This window comes from Scyliorhinus torazame, chromosome 21, assembly GCF_047496885.1.
Source record: "Scyliorhinus torazame isolate Kashiwa2021f chromosome 21, sScyTor2.1, whole genome shotgun sequence".
Classification (NCBI taxonomy): domain Eukaryota; kingdom Metazoa; phylum Chordata; class Chondrichthyes; order Carcharhiniformes; family Scyliorhinidae; genus Scyliorhinus; species Scyliorhinus torazame.
Genome location: NC_092727.1, coordinates 88733528 through 88751581, shown reverse-complemented (window position 1 = coordinate 88751581; position 18054 = coordinate 88733528). Strand labels below are relative to the sequence as shown.

The window sequence follows — 18054 nt, the reverse complement described above, 5'->3', positions numbered from 1 at the left end:
GGCCAGACTGACGGGTAAAGAAATTTATGTTTTGTCACCACCACCACCTTCAAGGAAAGAGACAAAGCGGACTGTGGGAACTACCACAAATCTCCCTAATCTCCATCGCCGAGAAGATCACCATCAGAAACCTCGTTAGAATGGCAGAAAGTATATCTGAAGAAATCCTTCAGGAAAGTCAATGAGGCGTCCAACCAAACCGTGGAACAATGGACATGATTTTCACTGCCCGACAGCTTCAAGAGAAATGCCAGGGGCATCAACCACTCCACATGGCCTTCATCAATCTGACCAAGGTTTTTGACTCAGTGAATCGGGAAGTACTGTGGAAGACCCTGTCAAAGGCTGACTGTCCAGAGAAATTCATTAACATTCTCAGACTCTCCAAAACAAGATGCTGGCAACAATTCTCACCAACAAAAATAAGACAGAAACCTTAAGAGGTCAAACAGGGATGTGTCATCGCTCCAACCTTTTTCTCCATCTTCATTGCCATCATCTTTCACCTGGTCAAGAACAAGCTTCCCAGTGGGGTAGACATCATTTACAGGATGGGCGGAAAGCTTTTCAATCTCAACCGATTGAAATCCAAGAAGAAAACAACACTGACATCGCACGTGGAGCTTCAATATGCCGAGTTCACCTCCGCTCTCTCAGAAGAGAATCTCCAAGCCATGTTTGCCGCCTTCACAGAAGCATACCGAAATATCGGTCTCAGCCTCAACCTTAAGACTCAAGTTCTTTACCTGCCCGCCACAGGGAGAGACCTCGTCTCTCCTTCCATCAAAATCAACAGAGAAACCCTTCCAAGCATGGAATATTTCTCCTACCTGGGGAGCCACCACTCATCTAAGGTTGACATTGATGCAGAGATTCAATATCGTAACCAATCCGCGAACGTCACCTTCAGATGCTTCGGGACGAGTGTCCTCATGGCCACAACATCCGTGCTGACACCAAGATCCTAGTGTACAAGGCAGTCATCCTCTCAACTCTTCTATACGGCTCAGAAACCTGGACTACATTCAAACGCCATCTCAAGGCCCTCGAGAGGTACCATCAATGCTGTCTGAAACGGATTCACCCCAACAGCTGAGAGGACAGATGTACTAACATCAGTGGCCTCAAAGAAGCCAAGAGCGCCAGCACTGAGACTATGATCATCTGAAACCAACTTCACTGGGCTGACTAAGTGTTTACGATGCCAGAGTCCGACTGCCAAAGCAAATCTTGTTCGCCCAGCTCAAAGATGGCTCCTGAGCAAGAGGAGGGCAAAGGATGCACTTCAAAGACATCCTGAAGGCTTGCCTCAAGAAATGCAACAAAATAATAATAATCTTTATTAGTGTCACAAGTAGGCTTACATTAACACTGCAATGAAGTTACTGTAAAAAGCCCCTAATCGCCACATGCCAGCATCTGTTCGGGTACACAGAGGGAAAATTCAGAATGTCCAATTCACCTAACAAACACGTCTTTTGTGACTTGTGGGAGGAAACCAGAGCACCCGGAGGAAACCCACGCAGACACGGGGAGAATGTGCAGACGCTGCACAGACAGTGACCCAAGCGGGAATGGAACCTGGAACCCTGGTGCTGTAAAGCAACAGTGCTAACCACTGAGCTACCGTTCTGCCCTAGATGTCAACGCCCGAGACCCTTGCTCAGAAGACACTTATTTGCACTATCCTCCCGACTGAAGGGACACAAAACAAGAGGTTCGGAAAAGGAGCCTGAGACAGGAATACCAGTGGTCAAGTCCAAGGACTACCTGCCAAGTGTGCAGTCGGAGATGCGGCTCTAGGATCAGGCTCACCAGCCACGCAAGGACCCACAGGAACTCACAACCTGTGACAAGGAGTTTCCAAGGTGGACAATCATACTTATTAGCAAGTAATCACAGAAGATCTATCTTTATTCTCTTAATGTAACCCTTTGAAACAGTCAACACCACCGTACTGTCTAATGCTTCCCACCCCCAGCAATCACATTTGCTGACTTAGTGTGTTGACAAGGATGGTACAAATCCAGAATATAATGCAGAGGTTTTTTTGAAAGCAGAAGGCATTTATATTTTTTAAAGATTGTTCAGCATTTGGTTCAACAAAAGAAGAAGTTGTGTATTCAATTTGCACCCCAAAAATCACACTTCCCTAATTAAGCAAGTCAACTGCCCAAGAAAAAAACATTTCAGAACATCTGGTAATGTAGCATACTGCTGGATTTAAATGGGTCGACTTAATGAATAATCAAGGGAGACAATATGGTCTCAAAAGCTAATCACATCTTCAATGTTTTGCAGCAACATAACCTCTTACTTTTCATCATTTCAATAAAAGAGATAGAGATTATGAACACAACAGGCTAGACTTTGTAGTAGAATGATCAATGAGACTAATCAGAGGTCACCGCTATTGAGGTGCAAACTGGACAGCAACAACCAGCCCTTGCACAGGCACAGTTAAACCTGCAAATCAGGAAGTTGTTGTTCAAGTTGCCCCCTTCTTTAGGGGCTTTGCTGTAACATTGCCTCACTGAAAGACTGCATTGAAATCTAAAGAACTACAATGTGAGGCTGCTGCATGTCTGTGACAAACACTCATTAAACTCACCAGAAATAGTTAGGGTTTTTCCATTCCAAAGTATTTTTTAAAAAAAATTTTAACAGCACAATTTCTTCATTGTTGAGAACCAGTTTAACCTGAACCTGGCCCCTCCACAACAGGCACAATCATGGCCCAACCAAAATTCAAAACAACTTCATTTTCAAATCATTCCATGCCTCAACTCTCTCTATCGCTGTAATCCTCTCCACCTACAATTCTTCAAGACCTATGCAGTCCTCCAATTTTGTCTTCTTGCACATTCCCAATTTGCATCGCTCTCTCATGCATTCTTTTCAGCTGCATGGGTTCCAAGCTCTGGAATTTCATCCTGATCCCCTCTTCCTCTCCAGTTCTCCTCAATTTTAGTTTGGTAATCCTCATGAAGCATGTAGAATCAAAAAATCAGAAAATCCCTACAGTGCAGAAGGCCATTCGGCCTATCGAGTCTGCACGGGCCCTTGGAAAGAGCACCCTACTTAAGCCCACGCCTCCACCCTATCTCCGTAACCCAGTAACCCAACCTAACCTTTTTGGACATTAAGGGGCAATTTAGCATGGTCAATCCACCTAACATGCACATCTTCGGAGCACCCGGAGGAAACCCACACAGATACGGGGAGAAAGTGCAAACTCCACACAGACAGTTACCCAAGGCCGGAATTGAACCTGGGACTCTGGAGCTGAGAGACAGCAGTGCGAACCAGTGTGCTACCGTGCCTCCCTGAAATAAGATATTAAAGAGAGGTTCCAACTTCTCTCTCTAATGGGCATAAAAGATTGTATGGAACTGTTTCAATAAAAAGCGGGTGTGTTAACCATGGTGTTGTGGCCAATCTTTATCTTTCAATGAACATAATGAATGTAGATTATATGGTCATTCTTACTTTTCTGTTTGTGGCAGTTCGTGTGTGTTTGAATGAAATGAAAATGAAAACCGCTTATTGTCACAAGTAGGCTTCAAATGAAGTTACTGTGAAAAGCCCCTAGTCGCCACATTCCGGCGCCTGTTCGAGGAGGCTGGTACGGGAATTGAACCATGATGCTGGCCTACCTTGGTCTGCTTTCAAAGCCAGCGATTTAGCCCTGTGCTAAACCAGCCCCTGCATTTCCTACATTATAATCATCCCTACAATTCAAAAGGACCAGATTGGCTATAAAGTGCTTTCAGATGGCCTGGGTGCTTCACTTTATTAAAGGTGCTATACAAGTTGCTGTTTACTTCATTGCTGTTCACAAATGACTGTTAAATTAGTTACGACACTCCAAAAGTACTTAATTAGTTATAAATCAGTTCAAGATATCCTGAGGTTTTAAATAGCGCTACACAAGTCTTTCTTTCAAATCAACAATCAAGGCCGATTGAGGGAATTAGCTCGAATGGTAGAGCACTCGCTTAGCACGAGGGATGTAGTTGGTTCGATGGCCACATTCTCCACTTTGATTTTGGGAATGGCACGGTGGCTAGCACTGCTGCCTTGCAGCGCCAAGGACACGGGTTCAATTCCGGCCTTGGGTCACTGTCTGTGTGGCGTTTCTATGTTCTCCCCGTGTCTGCGTGGGTTTCCTCCAGGAGCTCCGGTTTCCTCCAACAGTCCAAAGGTGTACGGGGTAGGTGGATTGGCCATGATAAATTGCCTCTCAAGTGTCCAGGGATGTGCAGGTTTGGTTATGGGATTGCAAGGATGGGGTAGGTGGACATGGGTGGAGTGCTCATTTGAAGAGTCGGTACAGACTTGAATTTAATTGTGAAAATTAAATTGGCCAACCAGTTATGCAAACTTTGGTTGGTTGATACTTTATTTGCAGTTAAACACTTGTTAATTAAAGTGAAGGTATTAACAGGCACACCCAAAACACATACACCAGGCACTTCTATACAAGAGGCAGTAGAAAGCCACAGGTACACTCGAAGTACGAACTAGACTGCCTTAACTGCATCATGCCTTTTACAGGTTACAACACAGAACATGGGCGGCACAGCAGCACAGTAGTTAGCACTGTTGCTTCACAGCGCCAGGGACTCAGGTTCGATCACAGTCTTTGCAGAGTCTGCACATTCTCCACGTGCCTCCGTGGGTTTCCTCCGGGTGCTCCGGTTTCCTCCCACAAGTCCCGAAAGACATGCTTGTTAGGTGACTTGGACATTCTGAATTCTCCCTCAGTGTACCTGAACAGGCACCGTACCGTGGCGACTAGGGGATTTTCGCAGTAACTTCATTGCAGTGTTAATGTAAGCCCACTGTGACACTAATAAAGATTATTATAGGCCGATTGCAAAGCTGCTGTCTTTGTAGCTTTCACCAAAACGGGATCACTGGCATTTCTGCTTGCAGCTTACGAAATAGGAACAGAAGTAGACCATTTGGCCCCTCCTTGCTTTGTTTCTTCCAACTTCTTGTGAAGTTGGTGTATGCCTGAGTGCACGAGGCAGGCTATATAAAAAATAAAGCTTTTTAGAGCCGGGAGCTCTTTACCCAACCTGCTAGAGGAAAATAAACTTGCTTGACATTGAATATTTGCATAGCTCCAACCTAGGGATAGGGAAGCTGCAAAAACGATTGTTAGTCACAAGGTGTAATTTACAGAATTCACTGTACAGCAAATATCAACAGGTTCCCCTTTCAAAAACCCACAATTAAGTTTCACAGTTTAAACACAATGCTACAGTTTAAACACAATACAACAAAAGAATCTCAACTTGGTGGCCGATCTAACTAATAACTGGTAGTTAGAACTCTGGATTGTTAGAAATAACCACAACAGTTTCCTCAGAGCCTTAAGATTCAGATGTCGGCTAGTTCAATTTGGAAAGATGCAAAACTGGAAATACCCAACACTCCGGCCGTCACTATGAGAAATGAAACTTGGGCGCAGCGATGAAGAACTGGGCTGCGCCTCTACCAGTTGCCTCTTGTTCTGTCGAAAATATCATGTGACTATGAGGAAGTGAGTACAGCAAGTCAGAACAATAGCTGCACTTTGTACCTCCATCTGCTGAGCAGTTTCAATAGCTTCAATTCTTTTAACCAAAAATCAAATTTGTTCACCAATCTGAATGTTAATCCAAAAAAATTTTGCTAGTGCGAATTTAAAATAAAATGTGATCTGACTTTACATGTAATGCTCTTTGCATATTTGATCAAAACCAACAGCACTGACAAAAGTCGCTCAGTCGATTTCTTTTTTTTAAGAACTGAATGCGAAATCTTTAAATTATAAGCTGTTACCTCAAAAGTTTTCAACTTGGAATTGTTTTTTAAAATATATAGAGACCTGCCAAGCCAAAATTTATTGTCCATCTCCCATGGCAGCAGCTGCATGTCTTCCGTCTGAGCTGCTGCAGTCCTTGCAATGCTGATCCTGTCACATGGTGTTAGACAGGATTTTAATCCAGTGCAAATATAGGAATGCTGATATGCCTCTGCCAGGATTCATGTGGTTGATTGACTTGGAGATTATGCACTCTCAGGACATAGCTGCTCTTGGCAATCTACTGAGAAGGTGGAGGTGCTGTTTACAAACTCAGATCAAAACCACTCAACAAACAACTCTGCTGTTCTTAAAGTTGCCGATTCAAATATTCATTAAAGACCAACTTAACTGCTGACTGACCATCCCAAGTATAAGCACCAGGCTATGTAGCCAAATTCTCCGCAATATCTCATCAATATAATTAACAAGAAATGTAACAGAACCAAGCTTGCAGGTTAAATAGTCAAGTTATTGGTACCAATGAACCCAAGCCTTCAAGCAAACTGATCTGCACAGTTAAGTGGATACAACAAGGCAATCCTTTGAAATAAAACTTATTGCTGGTTCAGCAAACTCAAGGGCTTATGTATGAAATGGTTTATCATGTGATTACAGTTCTGCTGGAGTTTCAACTCTTGAATTTCCTGCATGTCTGCACTCTGCCAGTTACATTTTTACATCTTTAGCTCCAATGCTGCCCCTCGTAGGCATCAAAAAAGCACAATCCACCTTCATAAACAAAACATCTGGTCATTGTACAAACCCAAGCATTTACAGGAACAATCACTGTATTTTGCCAAATGGGTATATAACATGCTCTTGTAATCCTAGAAAATGATAGAAAACACAACAGCAAAAGGTAAAATAATGCTGATGCAAACTAAAACAAAGACAGGCAGCAGCTGTAAAGAGTACCAAAAGTAGATGTTTCATGGAAGATGTCAAGGCCTCTAACTTTGGTTTCAACTATCGCCCTATGTAATAGCCAAAGAGATCTCACAACATACCTATTCATACATTGAGAAGTTGACCATGACGGAACCAGTTAACAGGTGACACTCAAAGGCCTTAACATACCGCAGCCAATTGAAGTTATCCCAATCAGTTTGTCTGCAGGGACAGAAGCAGAGCTACAATGCAGCCATAGATGTTGAGGTTAAACAACTGCCATATCAAAGAGCCTGCCTTGGAAATCAGTCGAGCGGTGATTCGGTACTCTATTGAGGCACAAACGGACCGGCCCTCTTCAAGACAAATGTGTAAAATGGTCACCAATCGCCCTGTACCATCTCTGCGCCAGCAGCAGCCACAACCAGTGTTTTTTGGTTGGGTGGGATTTGTGCCAGTCCTGACAAGAACATTCAGCACAGGATCAGGCCCTCCAAGCCTGCGCCAAACATGATGCCCGCCTGAACTAAAATCCGTCTACACTTCCGGGGTCCGTATCCCTCTATTCCCACCCTATTCATGCATTTGCCTCTCAAACGTCGCTATCGTACCTGCGTCCACCACCTCTCCCAGCAGCGGATTCCAGGCACTCCTTACCCACTGTGTAAAAATACTTTCCTCACGCATCTCCTTTAAACTTTCCCCCTCGCACCATAACCTTATGTCCCCTAGTAATTGACCTTTCCACCATGGGAAGAAAGCTTCTGACTATCCACTCGGTCCACGCCCCTCCCGATCTTATAAACCTTTATCAGGTTGCCCCAGGGGCAGCACGGTAGCATCGTGGATAGCACAATTGCTTCACAGCTCCAGGGTCCCAGGTTCGATTCCGGCTTGGGTCACTGTCTGTACGGAGTCTGCACATCCTCCCCATGTGTGCGTGGGTTTCCTCCGGGTGCTCCGGTTTCTTCCCACAGTCCAAAGATGTGCAGGTTAGGTGGATTGGCCATGATAAATTGCCCTTAGTGTCCAAAATTGCCCATAGTGTTGGGTGGGGTTACTGGGTTATGGGGATAGGGTGGAGGTGGGTGCTCTTTCCAAGAGCCGGTACAGACTCGATGGGCTGAATGGCCTCCTCCTGCACTGTAAATTCTATGATTAACCAGGATATGGCTTTATCCAATAGAAATGTATTGCGTTCAATACATCACAGAAGATGAAATTCAATGACAGGTGAAGGGGTTGCTGCTGCACTGACCGAAAGAGAACAGGACACAGAAGAGGTGGCTGGGACGGGGGTCCCCCGGCTGGGGGACTGGAGAGTGAGGGAGACGCGGACAAGGGACTGGCCCAGAAAAGGAGATGGCTAGTCGGCGGCGGGGGGGGGGGTTGAGAGTCCCTCCAATCCGGCTGATAACGTGGAACGTGAGGGGCCTGAATGGGCCGGTGAAGCGGGCTCGAGTGTTCGCGCACTTGAGGGGACTGAAGGCAGACGTGCAATGCTCCAAGAGACACACCTGAAGGTGGCGGACCAGGTCAGGTTAAGAAAGGGATGGGTAGGACAGGTATTTCACTCGGGATTGGACGCAAAAAATAGAGGGATGGCAATTCTGGTAGGAAAGCATGTGTCATTTGAGGCCAAGACTATCGTAGCGGATAATGGAGGGAGATATGTGATGATGAGTGGTAGGTTGCAAGGGACGTGGGTGGTGTTGGTAAATGTATACGCCCCGAACTGGGATGATGCGGGATTTATGAAGCGCATGTTGGGGTGCATTCCGGACCTGGAGGTAGGAGGACTGATAATGGGAGGGGACTTCAATACAGTGCTGGACCCAGCACTGGGCCACTCCAGATCAAGGACAGGAAGGAGGCCGGCGGCGGCCAAGGTACTTAGAGGGTTTATGGATCAGATGGGGGGAGTGGACCCATGGAGGTTTGCAAGACCGCAGGCCAGGGAATTTTCTTTTTTCTCCCACGTGCATAAGGCTTACTCCCGGATAGATTTCTTTGTTCTGGGCAGGGTGCTCATCCAGAGAGTGGAGGGGACGGAGTATTCGGCCATAGCCGTTTCGGACCATGCCCCGCACTGGGTGGAATTGGAGCTGGGAGAGGAGGGGGACCAACGCCCGCTGTGGCGGCTGGATGTGGGACTGCTGGCCGATGAGGTGGTGTGTGGGAAGGTGAGGGGGTGTATTGAAAGGTACTTGGAGGCCAACGACAACGGGGAGGTGCGAGTGGGGGTGGTATGGGAGGCGTTGAAGGCGGTGATCAGGGGAGAGCTGATCTCCATCAGGGCTCATAGGGAAAAGACAGAGGGAATGGAAAGGGAGAGGTTAGTAGGGGAGATCTTGCGAGTGGACAGGAGATACACAGAGGCCCCAGAGGAAAGATTACTTGGGGAAAGGCAACGGCTTCAGACGGAGTTTGACCTGCTGAGCACGGGCAAGGCGGAGGCACAGTGGAGGAAGGCGCAAGGGGCGACTTACGAGTAAGGGGAAAAGGCTAGTCGGATGCTGGCGCACCAGCTCCATAAGAGGGCGGCAGCGAGGGAAATAGGGGGAATCAAAGATGGAAGGGGAGCCACGGTTCGAAGTGCAACGAAAATAAATACGGTATTCAAGGACTTCTATGAAGAGCTGTACAGATCCCAGCCCCCGGGGGGGGGGGGGGGGGAGAAAGGTGGGATGAGGCGATTCCTGGACCAGCTGGGGTTCCCGAGGGTGGAGGAGCAGGAGGCGGTTGGTTTGGGGGCACCAATTGGGTTGGAGGAGTTGAGTAAGGGTTTGGGGAGCATGCAGGCGGGGAAGGCCCCGGGGTCGGACGGGTTCCCGGTGGAGTTCTATAGAAAATATGTGGACCTGCTGGCCCCGCTACTAGTGAGGACCTTCAACGAGGCAAGAGAGGAGGGAACCCTGCCCCAGACAATGTCGGAGGCGACAATCTACTTGATTCTAAAGCGAGGCACGGATCCACTGCAATGTGGATCGTACAGGCCGATTTCGCTCCTCAATGTGGATGCTAAGCTATTGGCGAAGGTACTGGCCACTAGGATTGAGGACTGTGTCCCGGGGGTGATTCACGAGGACCAAACGGGATTCATAAAGGGCAGGCAGTTAAATACCAATGTGCGGCGGCTCTTAAACGTGATGATAACATCGGGGGAGGGAGAGGCAGAGATAGTGGCAGCTATGGACGCGGAAAAAGCCTTTGACCGAGAAGAGTGGGAGTACCTCTGGGAGGTATTGCGCAGGTTTGGGTTCGGGGGAGGGTTTATTAGATGGGTTAAGCTCCTTTACAGCGCCCCCGTGGCGAGTGTGGTGACGGCCGGCGGAGGTCGGAGTACTTTTGGCTGTGCCGAGGGACGAGACAGGGGTGCCCCCTGTCTCCCCCCCCCCCCCCCCCCGTTGTTTGCATTGGCGATCGAACCCTTGGCCATATCACTTAGGGAGTCTCAGAAATGGAGGGGGATAGTCCGCGGGGGAGAGGAGCATCGGGTATCGCTATATGCGGATGACCTGCTGCTATACGTGGCGGACCCAATGGAGGGGATGGTGGAGGTCATGCAGACTCTGAAGGAGTTTGGAGAGTTCTCGGGCTACAAGCTTAATGTAGAGAAGAGTGAGCTTTTTGTATTACAGGCAGGGGACCAAGAAAGAGAGATAGGGGACCTGCCGCTGAGGAGGGCGGAGAGGAGTTTTCGGTATCTGGGGATCCAGATAGCCAGAAGTTGGGGGGCCCTACATAAACTGAATTTGACGAGGGTGGTGGAGCAAATGGAGGAGGATTTTAAAAGATGGGACATGCTCCCGCTCTCGTTGGCGGGTAGAGTGCAGTCGGTCAAAATGGTGGTCCTTCCGAGGTTTTTGTTCGTGTTTCCGTGCCTCCCCATCGTGATCACCAAGGGCTTTTTCAAGAGAGTAGGTAGGAGTATTATGGGGTATGTGTGGGCAAATAAGACCCCGAGGGTTAGGAGAGGGTTCTTGGAACGCAACAGGGACTGAGGAGGGTTGGCTTTGCCAAACCTAGAGAGTTATTACTGGGCAGCAAACGTGGCGATGATCCGCAAGTGGGTCATGGAGGGAGAGGGGGCGGCATGGAAGAGGATGGAGATGGCGTCCTGTAAAGGAACGAGCCTGAGGGCGTTGGTAACGGCACCGCTGCCGCTCTCGCCGACAAAATACACAAGCCCGGTGGTGGCGGCAAGGATCTGGGGCCAGTGGAGAAAGCACAGGGGTGCAATGGGAGCATCGGTGTCGTCCCCGACCAGGGGTAACCACCGGTTTGTCCCGGGGAAGATGGACGGGGGGGTTCCAAGGCTGGCATCGGGCGGGGATAAGAAGAATGGGGGACCTGTTCATTGACAGGACATTTGCGAGCCTAGGGGCACTGGAGGAGAAATTTGAGTTACCCCTGGGAAATGCATTTAGATATATGCAGGTGAGGGCTTTTGTGAGGCGACAGTTGAGGGAATTTCCGTTGCTCCCGGCACAAGAGGTTCAAGATAGGGTGATCTCGGGGGTATGGGTCGGGGAGGGCAAGGTGTCGGAAATATACCAAGAGATGAAAGAAGAGGGGGAAGCGCTAGTAGAAGAATTGAAAGGTAAATGGGAGGAGGAGCTGGGGGAGGAGATTGAGGGAGGGCTATGGGCTGATGCCCTGGGTAGGGTTAATACCTCCTCCTCGTGTGCCAGGCTCAGTCGGATACAATTTAAGGTGGTTCACAGGGCGCATTTGACGAGGGCGAAGCTGAGTAGGTTCTGTGGGGTAGAGGATAGATGTGAAAGATGTTCAGGGAGCCCGGCGAACCATGTCCATATGTTTTGGTCATGCCCGGCATTGGAGGGGTTCTGGAGAGGAGTGGCGGGAGTAATATCCCAGGTGGTGAAAATCCGGGTCAAGCCAAGCTGGGGACTAGCAATATTTGGAGTAGTGGATGAGCCGGGAGTGCAGGAGGCGAAAGAGGCCGGAATTCTGGCCTTTGCGTCCCTAGTAGCCCGGCGAAGGGTCTTGCTATCGTGGAAGGAGGCGAAGCCCCCTAGCCTGGATTAACGACATGGTGGGGTTCATAAAATTGGAGAAAATTAAGTTTGCTTTGAGAGGGTCTGCACAGGGGTTTTACAGGCGGTGGCAACCGTTCCTAGAATATCTCGCGGAGCGTTAGAAGAAGGTCGGTCAGCAGCAGCAGCAACCCTGGGGGGGGGGGGGGGGGGAGAGACACGAGAGATTGTTTGAGGGGATGGACGAGCGGGAGATGGCATGGAGGGTGGGGGGAAACGGTAGGTGCGGCCAAGAGCCAGTGTATAAAGCTATGTAAATATACCATCTTGCCATGTGTATATCTTGCTCAGGGAGATTTTGCGTTATTTCGTTACCGGGGGGGGGGTTACTGTTTGTAAGGGGAAAAATTGTGTCGTTAAAAAACCTTAATAAAAAATGTTTTTTTTTTTTTTTTTTTTAATTCATAACCTCCCATTGCTCCCATCTCATCCATCCGTTAAGTTGAAGCACCGCGTCATAACATCAGATTGTTCAGCATGTTCTTGTTGTATTTCATTAATTACTTGAATATTTTCAATTCAAATTGAATAAATGACAAAATTGTGTTTTTCATAATATTGCCACAAAGGCTTAAAAAAAAAGAATTGTTACTCTTTCTTCCTTTACAAGCACCGTCACAAATGCCCAGACTTGATCAAATTCACCTCCCCATAATAGACAGCGGTAAATTTGCCATTGTTCCAGATGACCATAGGCTGCTTTCCCCTTGGAGTTGATTTAACCTGAGGATTATCACACCTCAGGCTAGGGGCAAGGTTGAGAAGCAGGGTGGCTTCACAGAGCCAGGGTCCTAGATTCCCAGCTTGGGTCACTGTCTGTGTGGAGACTGCACATTTTCCCCGTGTATGCGTGGATTTCCTCCAGGTGCTCCGGTTTTCTCCCACAGTCCAAATATCTGCTGGTTAGGTGGACTGTCTTTAGTGTCCAAAAAGGTTAGGTGGGGCTACAGGCTTGGGTAGGGTGCTCTTTACAAGGGCCGGTGCAGACTCGACGGGCCGAATGGCCTCCTTCTGCACTGCAGATTCTATGACTCTACAAACCTTGGCCAGTAGGGCGATTGAACCCACATTGCTGGCAGTGCTCTGCTTCACAAACCAGCTGTCCAGCCAATTCAGCTAAACCCACCCATAAACCTCCCGATAATAATGGTCATCAAATCACAAAAGTCAGAATCACAAATCTAATTGCTTCGTTATAATGAGCTGGAATTTCTCGGAGATGTATCCATAAAAGTAGTCATGAATAGGTGCTAGTCAGGTGCCCATACTATTAAAAGGACATGGAAGCACAGGAGGAAGTGCAAAGGAATTTACAAGGATGGCACCATGTCATGAATCTGCCTGGAGACAGCATAGATGCCATTCAAAGGGCCTCAATTGGTATGTGTCTCTCCCAGTAATAAGTTTTGAATGGTAATAGGTAATAATCAAGTGTGAATAGCTGATGGAGAAGAAATAGGTTATAGACTATGTTAATGTATATACAAGGAAGTTAATGAGGGAAGACAGCCGAATATATCTTTACAAGGACAAGGATGGTGCTTGAAACAACAAAGGTATAATTTATCAGTCCATGAGAAAGAAGGAAGGAACATCTAGTAGTCTCACAAAGCTGACAGGCCAGTTTCCAGCCACCCAGTCTGAAGGTCAAGTTTACAGCAAACAAGCTTCTAAGTCTTAGAGCCAAGGCAGTGTCGAAAACCTTTGTAACAGCAGTTTTAAAATATCTTCACTGGACCATAGAAAGATGATTCCCAGATTTGAGTACCCTGTATTGTGTGGTAGCTATAGTTGGTTATTCAATTCGGATGATTTTTGGGGAACAGGGAATTCTTAATTCAGGTATTGTAGATGTATTTTGGAACAATGGGTACGTTCTTTCAAAACTGTATTCAATAAATCACACATCTTAATTGCATGCGAGTAGTTTGGCTTGTCTTTTCGGTATTTGCCTTTTCTTTACTTTAGACTTTAATAATTGTTATTTGATGACTGGGCTATTTATTTTCACTGCAGCTTCACTCGTCTTCTCACAAACAGAATAAACTATACAACCCTACGAACCAGTGTTCCAAGTTGCAATACCCTTGCAAAATAACATCAGCATGCTTTGTGACAACCAGAACTGTGAGATTACAGGAAATCAGGATTTGAGTTTATTTCTTTCAAAAAGAGCAAGCTCAAAGGAGACATGATAGAGATCTTTTAAATTATGAAGGGCTGACAGGGTAGACATGGAGCGAATGTTTCCACTCTTCGAAGAATCAAAAATTAGAGACAACAAATACAAGATGGTTACCAATAAATGGAACAGGGAAATAATGAGGTGTTTTTTTATTCAGTAAGTGGAAGTGAAGCTTGCCACTACAGGGATTGGTTGAAGCCAGAAGGTTAGATGTTTTCAAAAGGAAACTGAAAAAGGAACAGAATGAAATGCCAAATATTGAGTTGAGCTAGATGCTGCAATGGTAGAGACTCATGTGATGCATAAATGCCAGCAAAATGCGCTCAATCCCCCTGATTAGTTGATTTGACTTGAGATGGCAATATGGTTACCAATGGCCGATTTAGGAAGGTGGGTTGAGGGGAAAATCAGGAAAAGCTCCTTATCATTATATAGCTTCCACTACTGGAAGTGCATAACAACAACCATCTCAGTAGAGGCATGGTAAAAGCTCTGCTTTGATGCGTATCAGTCAAACCTCTGACACTCATTAAGACTCACAAAGGTATAGTGGCTGCTAAAACAAATATGAGAGGGTACGAGACACCGGTGGAATCTCCACAGAACCAATGCCTTCTGGAGAACTTCAACAAAATTATTTTTTAAATGACCATTCAAAACTAGCTTAAACAGATCTCTGTAGTGTCTTGAATTTCATTAAAGGTTAGCCAGTGTGTGAAATTTTCATACTGTAAGGTGTCAGCAGTACATTAATAAGCACGAGCTGCATCTGAAAATAATATTTTGATCTTTTGGATTAAGGACTCTCAAGTGATAGTTGATGAATGAAAGGAATCATACGAAACACTGGTTCAAGGACCATCTTTCCTGCATTGGCAGTGATACATTGTGCAAGCTTAGTGAAGCAACACATGCATAAAACCTCTAGTCAGTCTCTTGCAGTGAATTCAGGCCACTATCACTTTTAAATGTCAAATTCCCACGGTTACATGACAAGTTTAGACCCAAGAAATAAAACTATTAACCCCCTTAGACTGATCCCACTTAATTCCTAACCGCTCCATCTCTTAAATGCACCCTCTCTCCACCACTGCCTCTCGCCCCAACATTTCAAACCCCAGACTTTTTAAAAACATTTATTGTCCAATTCATTTTTTCCAATTAAGGGGCAATTTAGTGTGGCCAATCCACCTATCCTGCACATCTTTGGGTTGTGGGAGGCGAAAACCCTGCGCCACCTTGCTGCCCTCAAACCCGACTTAACGACTCCAGGGATCCTAGGTCTTAGGCTCTTCTCTTCGGCTGAAGTCCAGGCAACTACCAATGTACTTTCCTGGCACTGCTAGGATTGATGGAGCTGCTGGCCAATCGAATTGGCTGGCAATGCCAGAAGGCGAGACCAGCGCCTCAACAAGGTGCGAAAGACCCATTAGGCCCTTTGTAATGAGTCCCGCAATGCTTTAATGCTGTGGGGCGTCTCAGCACATTGTCAATCGGTTACACATCGACATGGTTTCCAAGAAGGCTTGCCATTCGTCTCCCCCATAACGAGTCCAGAGGAATGGACAGGTCATGTGAGTGGGCAAAAAAATGGCAGATGATATAATGTAGGAAAATATGGAGTTATGCACTTTGGAAGAAAGGATAAAGGAATTTAACATTTAACTGGAGGAAGAGCTGCAGTTCATAGGGATTTGGGGGTCCTTGTGCAGAAATCACAAACAGCTAGCATGCAAGTTCAGCAGGTAATAGGGAAGCAAATGGAATGTTGGTCTTGCGAGTACACAAATAGAGAGATTGTGCTAAAACTGGTTAGACCACACCTGGAATACTATGCACATTTTTGATCCCCTTATCCAAGGAAAGATAGTGGCATTGGAGACAGTCCAGAGTAGGTTCACTAGGTTGATCCTGGGTATGGAGGGATTTTCTTATGGGGAGGTTAATTAGGTTGGGCCTGTACTCATTGAAGCTTAGAAGAATGAGGGGTAACATTATGGAGATATACAAGATTCTCAGGGGGCTTGGCAGGGTAGATGCTATGGGGTTGTTTCCCCTTGTGGGAGAATCTAGGTTCAGAAGGCATAATTTCAAAGTAAGGTGGGTATCCTCTTGAATCTGTGGAATTCTTTATGGCAGAAGACTGTGGAGGCTGGATTGTTAGATATGTTCAAGGCTGAGATAGATGGATTTTTAATCAGTAAAGGAATCAAGGGTTATGGGGATAAGGTGGGAAAGTGGAGCTGAGGATTATCATTTGAGATCAGTCATTATCTCATTGAATGGCAGAGCAGACTCGGTGGGCCGATTGGCCTACTTCTGTTCCTATGTCGTATGGTCTTATTATTCAGCCCCTAGTGTGGAAGGGGATAACAATGCCCTCCCATTATAATCCGGCTCGGGTATTGTCACATAGCTGTATTGCGCTGGCAACACAAAAAAGTGTGGAGGGATTGTACAAAATAGGTCTAAAAGTTCAGGTCATCGAAAGGTTCGGACCTAAGTATCAAGTCCAGCTATCAGGCTTTGCTACTGTTGGGTTTTTTCAAAAGGATACAGCCTCAAAGCAACACTCGCACCAGATTAACCACATTCTGTCAAAAACCTTACACAAGAATTCTCGCTGGCACCACAGTTTCCTGCTGCCAAGCTGGTATATTTCTGGACGGAAAGTCACCGAGTGACAAATTCTGATTTCAACATCCCCTCTTTTAAGGTCTGCTGTCCACAAATGAACTGAGCAATGTCTTGCAAGACCTACGTCACCCCAGTAAGCCAAGAAAAAGGTCATCATTTACCAAAATGACTTACAACTTGACATAAGACAAGATTACAAAGCTCTTAACAGTACACTATCAATGAAATTTCTCAGATATTTCAGCATCGTACAAAAGGTGCAGTGACCACAACATATGGATCACCTCCAGTAGAATTTCAGAAAGTAGCCCAGATATTTCATTCCCCACATTTGAGTTCTGATCCCAGCAAATTGCGGTGCATACAGATTTTATTTCCCTGCAATAAGTGCAACTCACAAACACCACAATTCCTTGCACAAAAACTGAGTAGCTCCAAGAGAATAGTGCATATAGCTTGGTGAGATGGATCCAGGACAAGTAGTAGCCAAAGTTAGGGCAGATCAAAAATGACTAGATAATATAACCCATAACCCAATGCTGCTTCAACATGGCAGCCGTTAGTTAAAGACTCTTAAAAGTTGTTTTAGCAAAGCCACATTCATTGGTGTTTCCAGAAGCCAAGTAATGGAGAATACAAGCCTCCTGTCAATTTCATCCAAAGCTGTAATAACTATGTACAAATTTTTCTTAAACCTTTACTCAAATTACTTGCAGGACATTAATATGAGGGCTGGGTTCATTCTAAAACAATAAAAGGTGCAGAGTGGCATGAAGTAATTTGAGTGGTAGCAGGTTTATTTGGAATACAAACAACATAAAAACCAACTGGATTTGTTTCTGTGCAAGCAATTCCGAACACACTTACACCCTGAAGGTCAGCAGTCCCACGGCCAGAGACACGTGAGAAAGGCCAAGGAATACCTAGGGAAATAAATGTTATTTTGTAAATATGTGTAAGATGATCATTTTACAGCACAACGTTTCAGGGAACACATCCAAAGCCACAGGACTCCTTGTATTAGAATTTACTTCCTTGTGCAATATCAAAACCAGGATCAAGAGATCCTTGCTAACACATTACACAATGCAAGGCAACAGAAGGTCCCACTAATCAAAAAAACAACTTGCTCTGCATTTGGAAAGAAAAGGGCCTCACAGGCTTCCTTAAGTCGCAACAGCAGCAAGGTCACAAAAAGAACATTAAAGTGCCTGTTACTTTTTGAATTGTACTTTCCTTCTCTTTTCCTCTCTATTCTCTCCTTGTGTCATGTACCTTTTCTGATGGGAGCTGCTGTCTGGTCCCTAAAAGCTACCAAGTCAATGACTACAAGAGGCGAAATAGGTTTGATACAGCATAGGATATGGCACAGTCACTAGGCTCATAGCATTTCGGTTACTACCTGCATCACTACCAAGGACTTTGTC

The 18054-nt window shown here is 46.2% G+C and overlaps 1 protein-coding gene across 4 annotated transcripts in view; it reads right to left on the bottom strand.

Annotated features, from left to right (window-relative positions):
* The window catches only part of grnb (granulin b), a 137586-nt gene that overhangs the window by 118136 nt on the left and 1396 nt on the right, over positions 1 to 18054 (bottom strand). Inside the window, exon 2 of one of the 4 annotated variants that reach the window (XM_072487043.1) lies at positions 17495 to 17550. The exons of 2 other annotated variants lie outside the window; for them this stretch is intronic. Coding sequence is in view for 1 of the 2 variants with exons in the window: in XM_072487040.1 (XP_072343141.1) it covers positions 5833 to 5925 (93 nt within the window). In the remaining variant the exon portion in view is untranslated. Of the gene's footprint in view, positions 1 to 5832; positions 5937 to 17494; positions 17551 to 18054 lie in introns of those variants that run through there. One more of the 4 variants, XM_072487040.1, reaches the window with a different exon arrangement.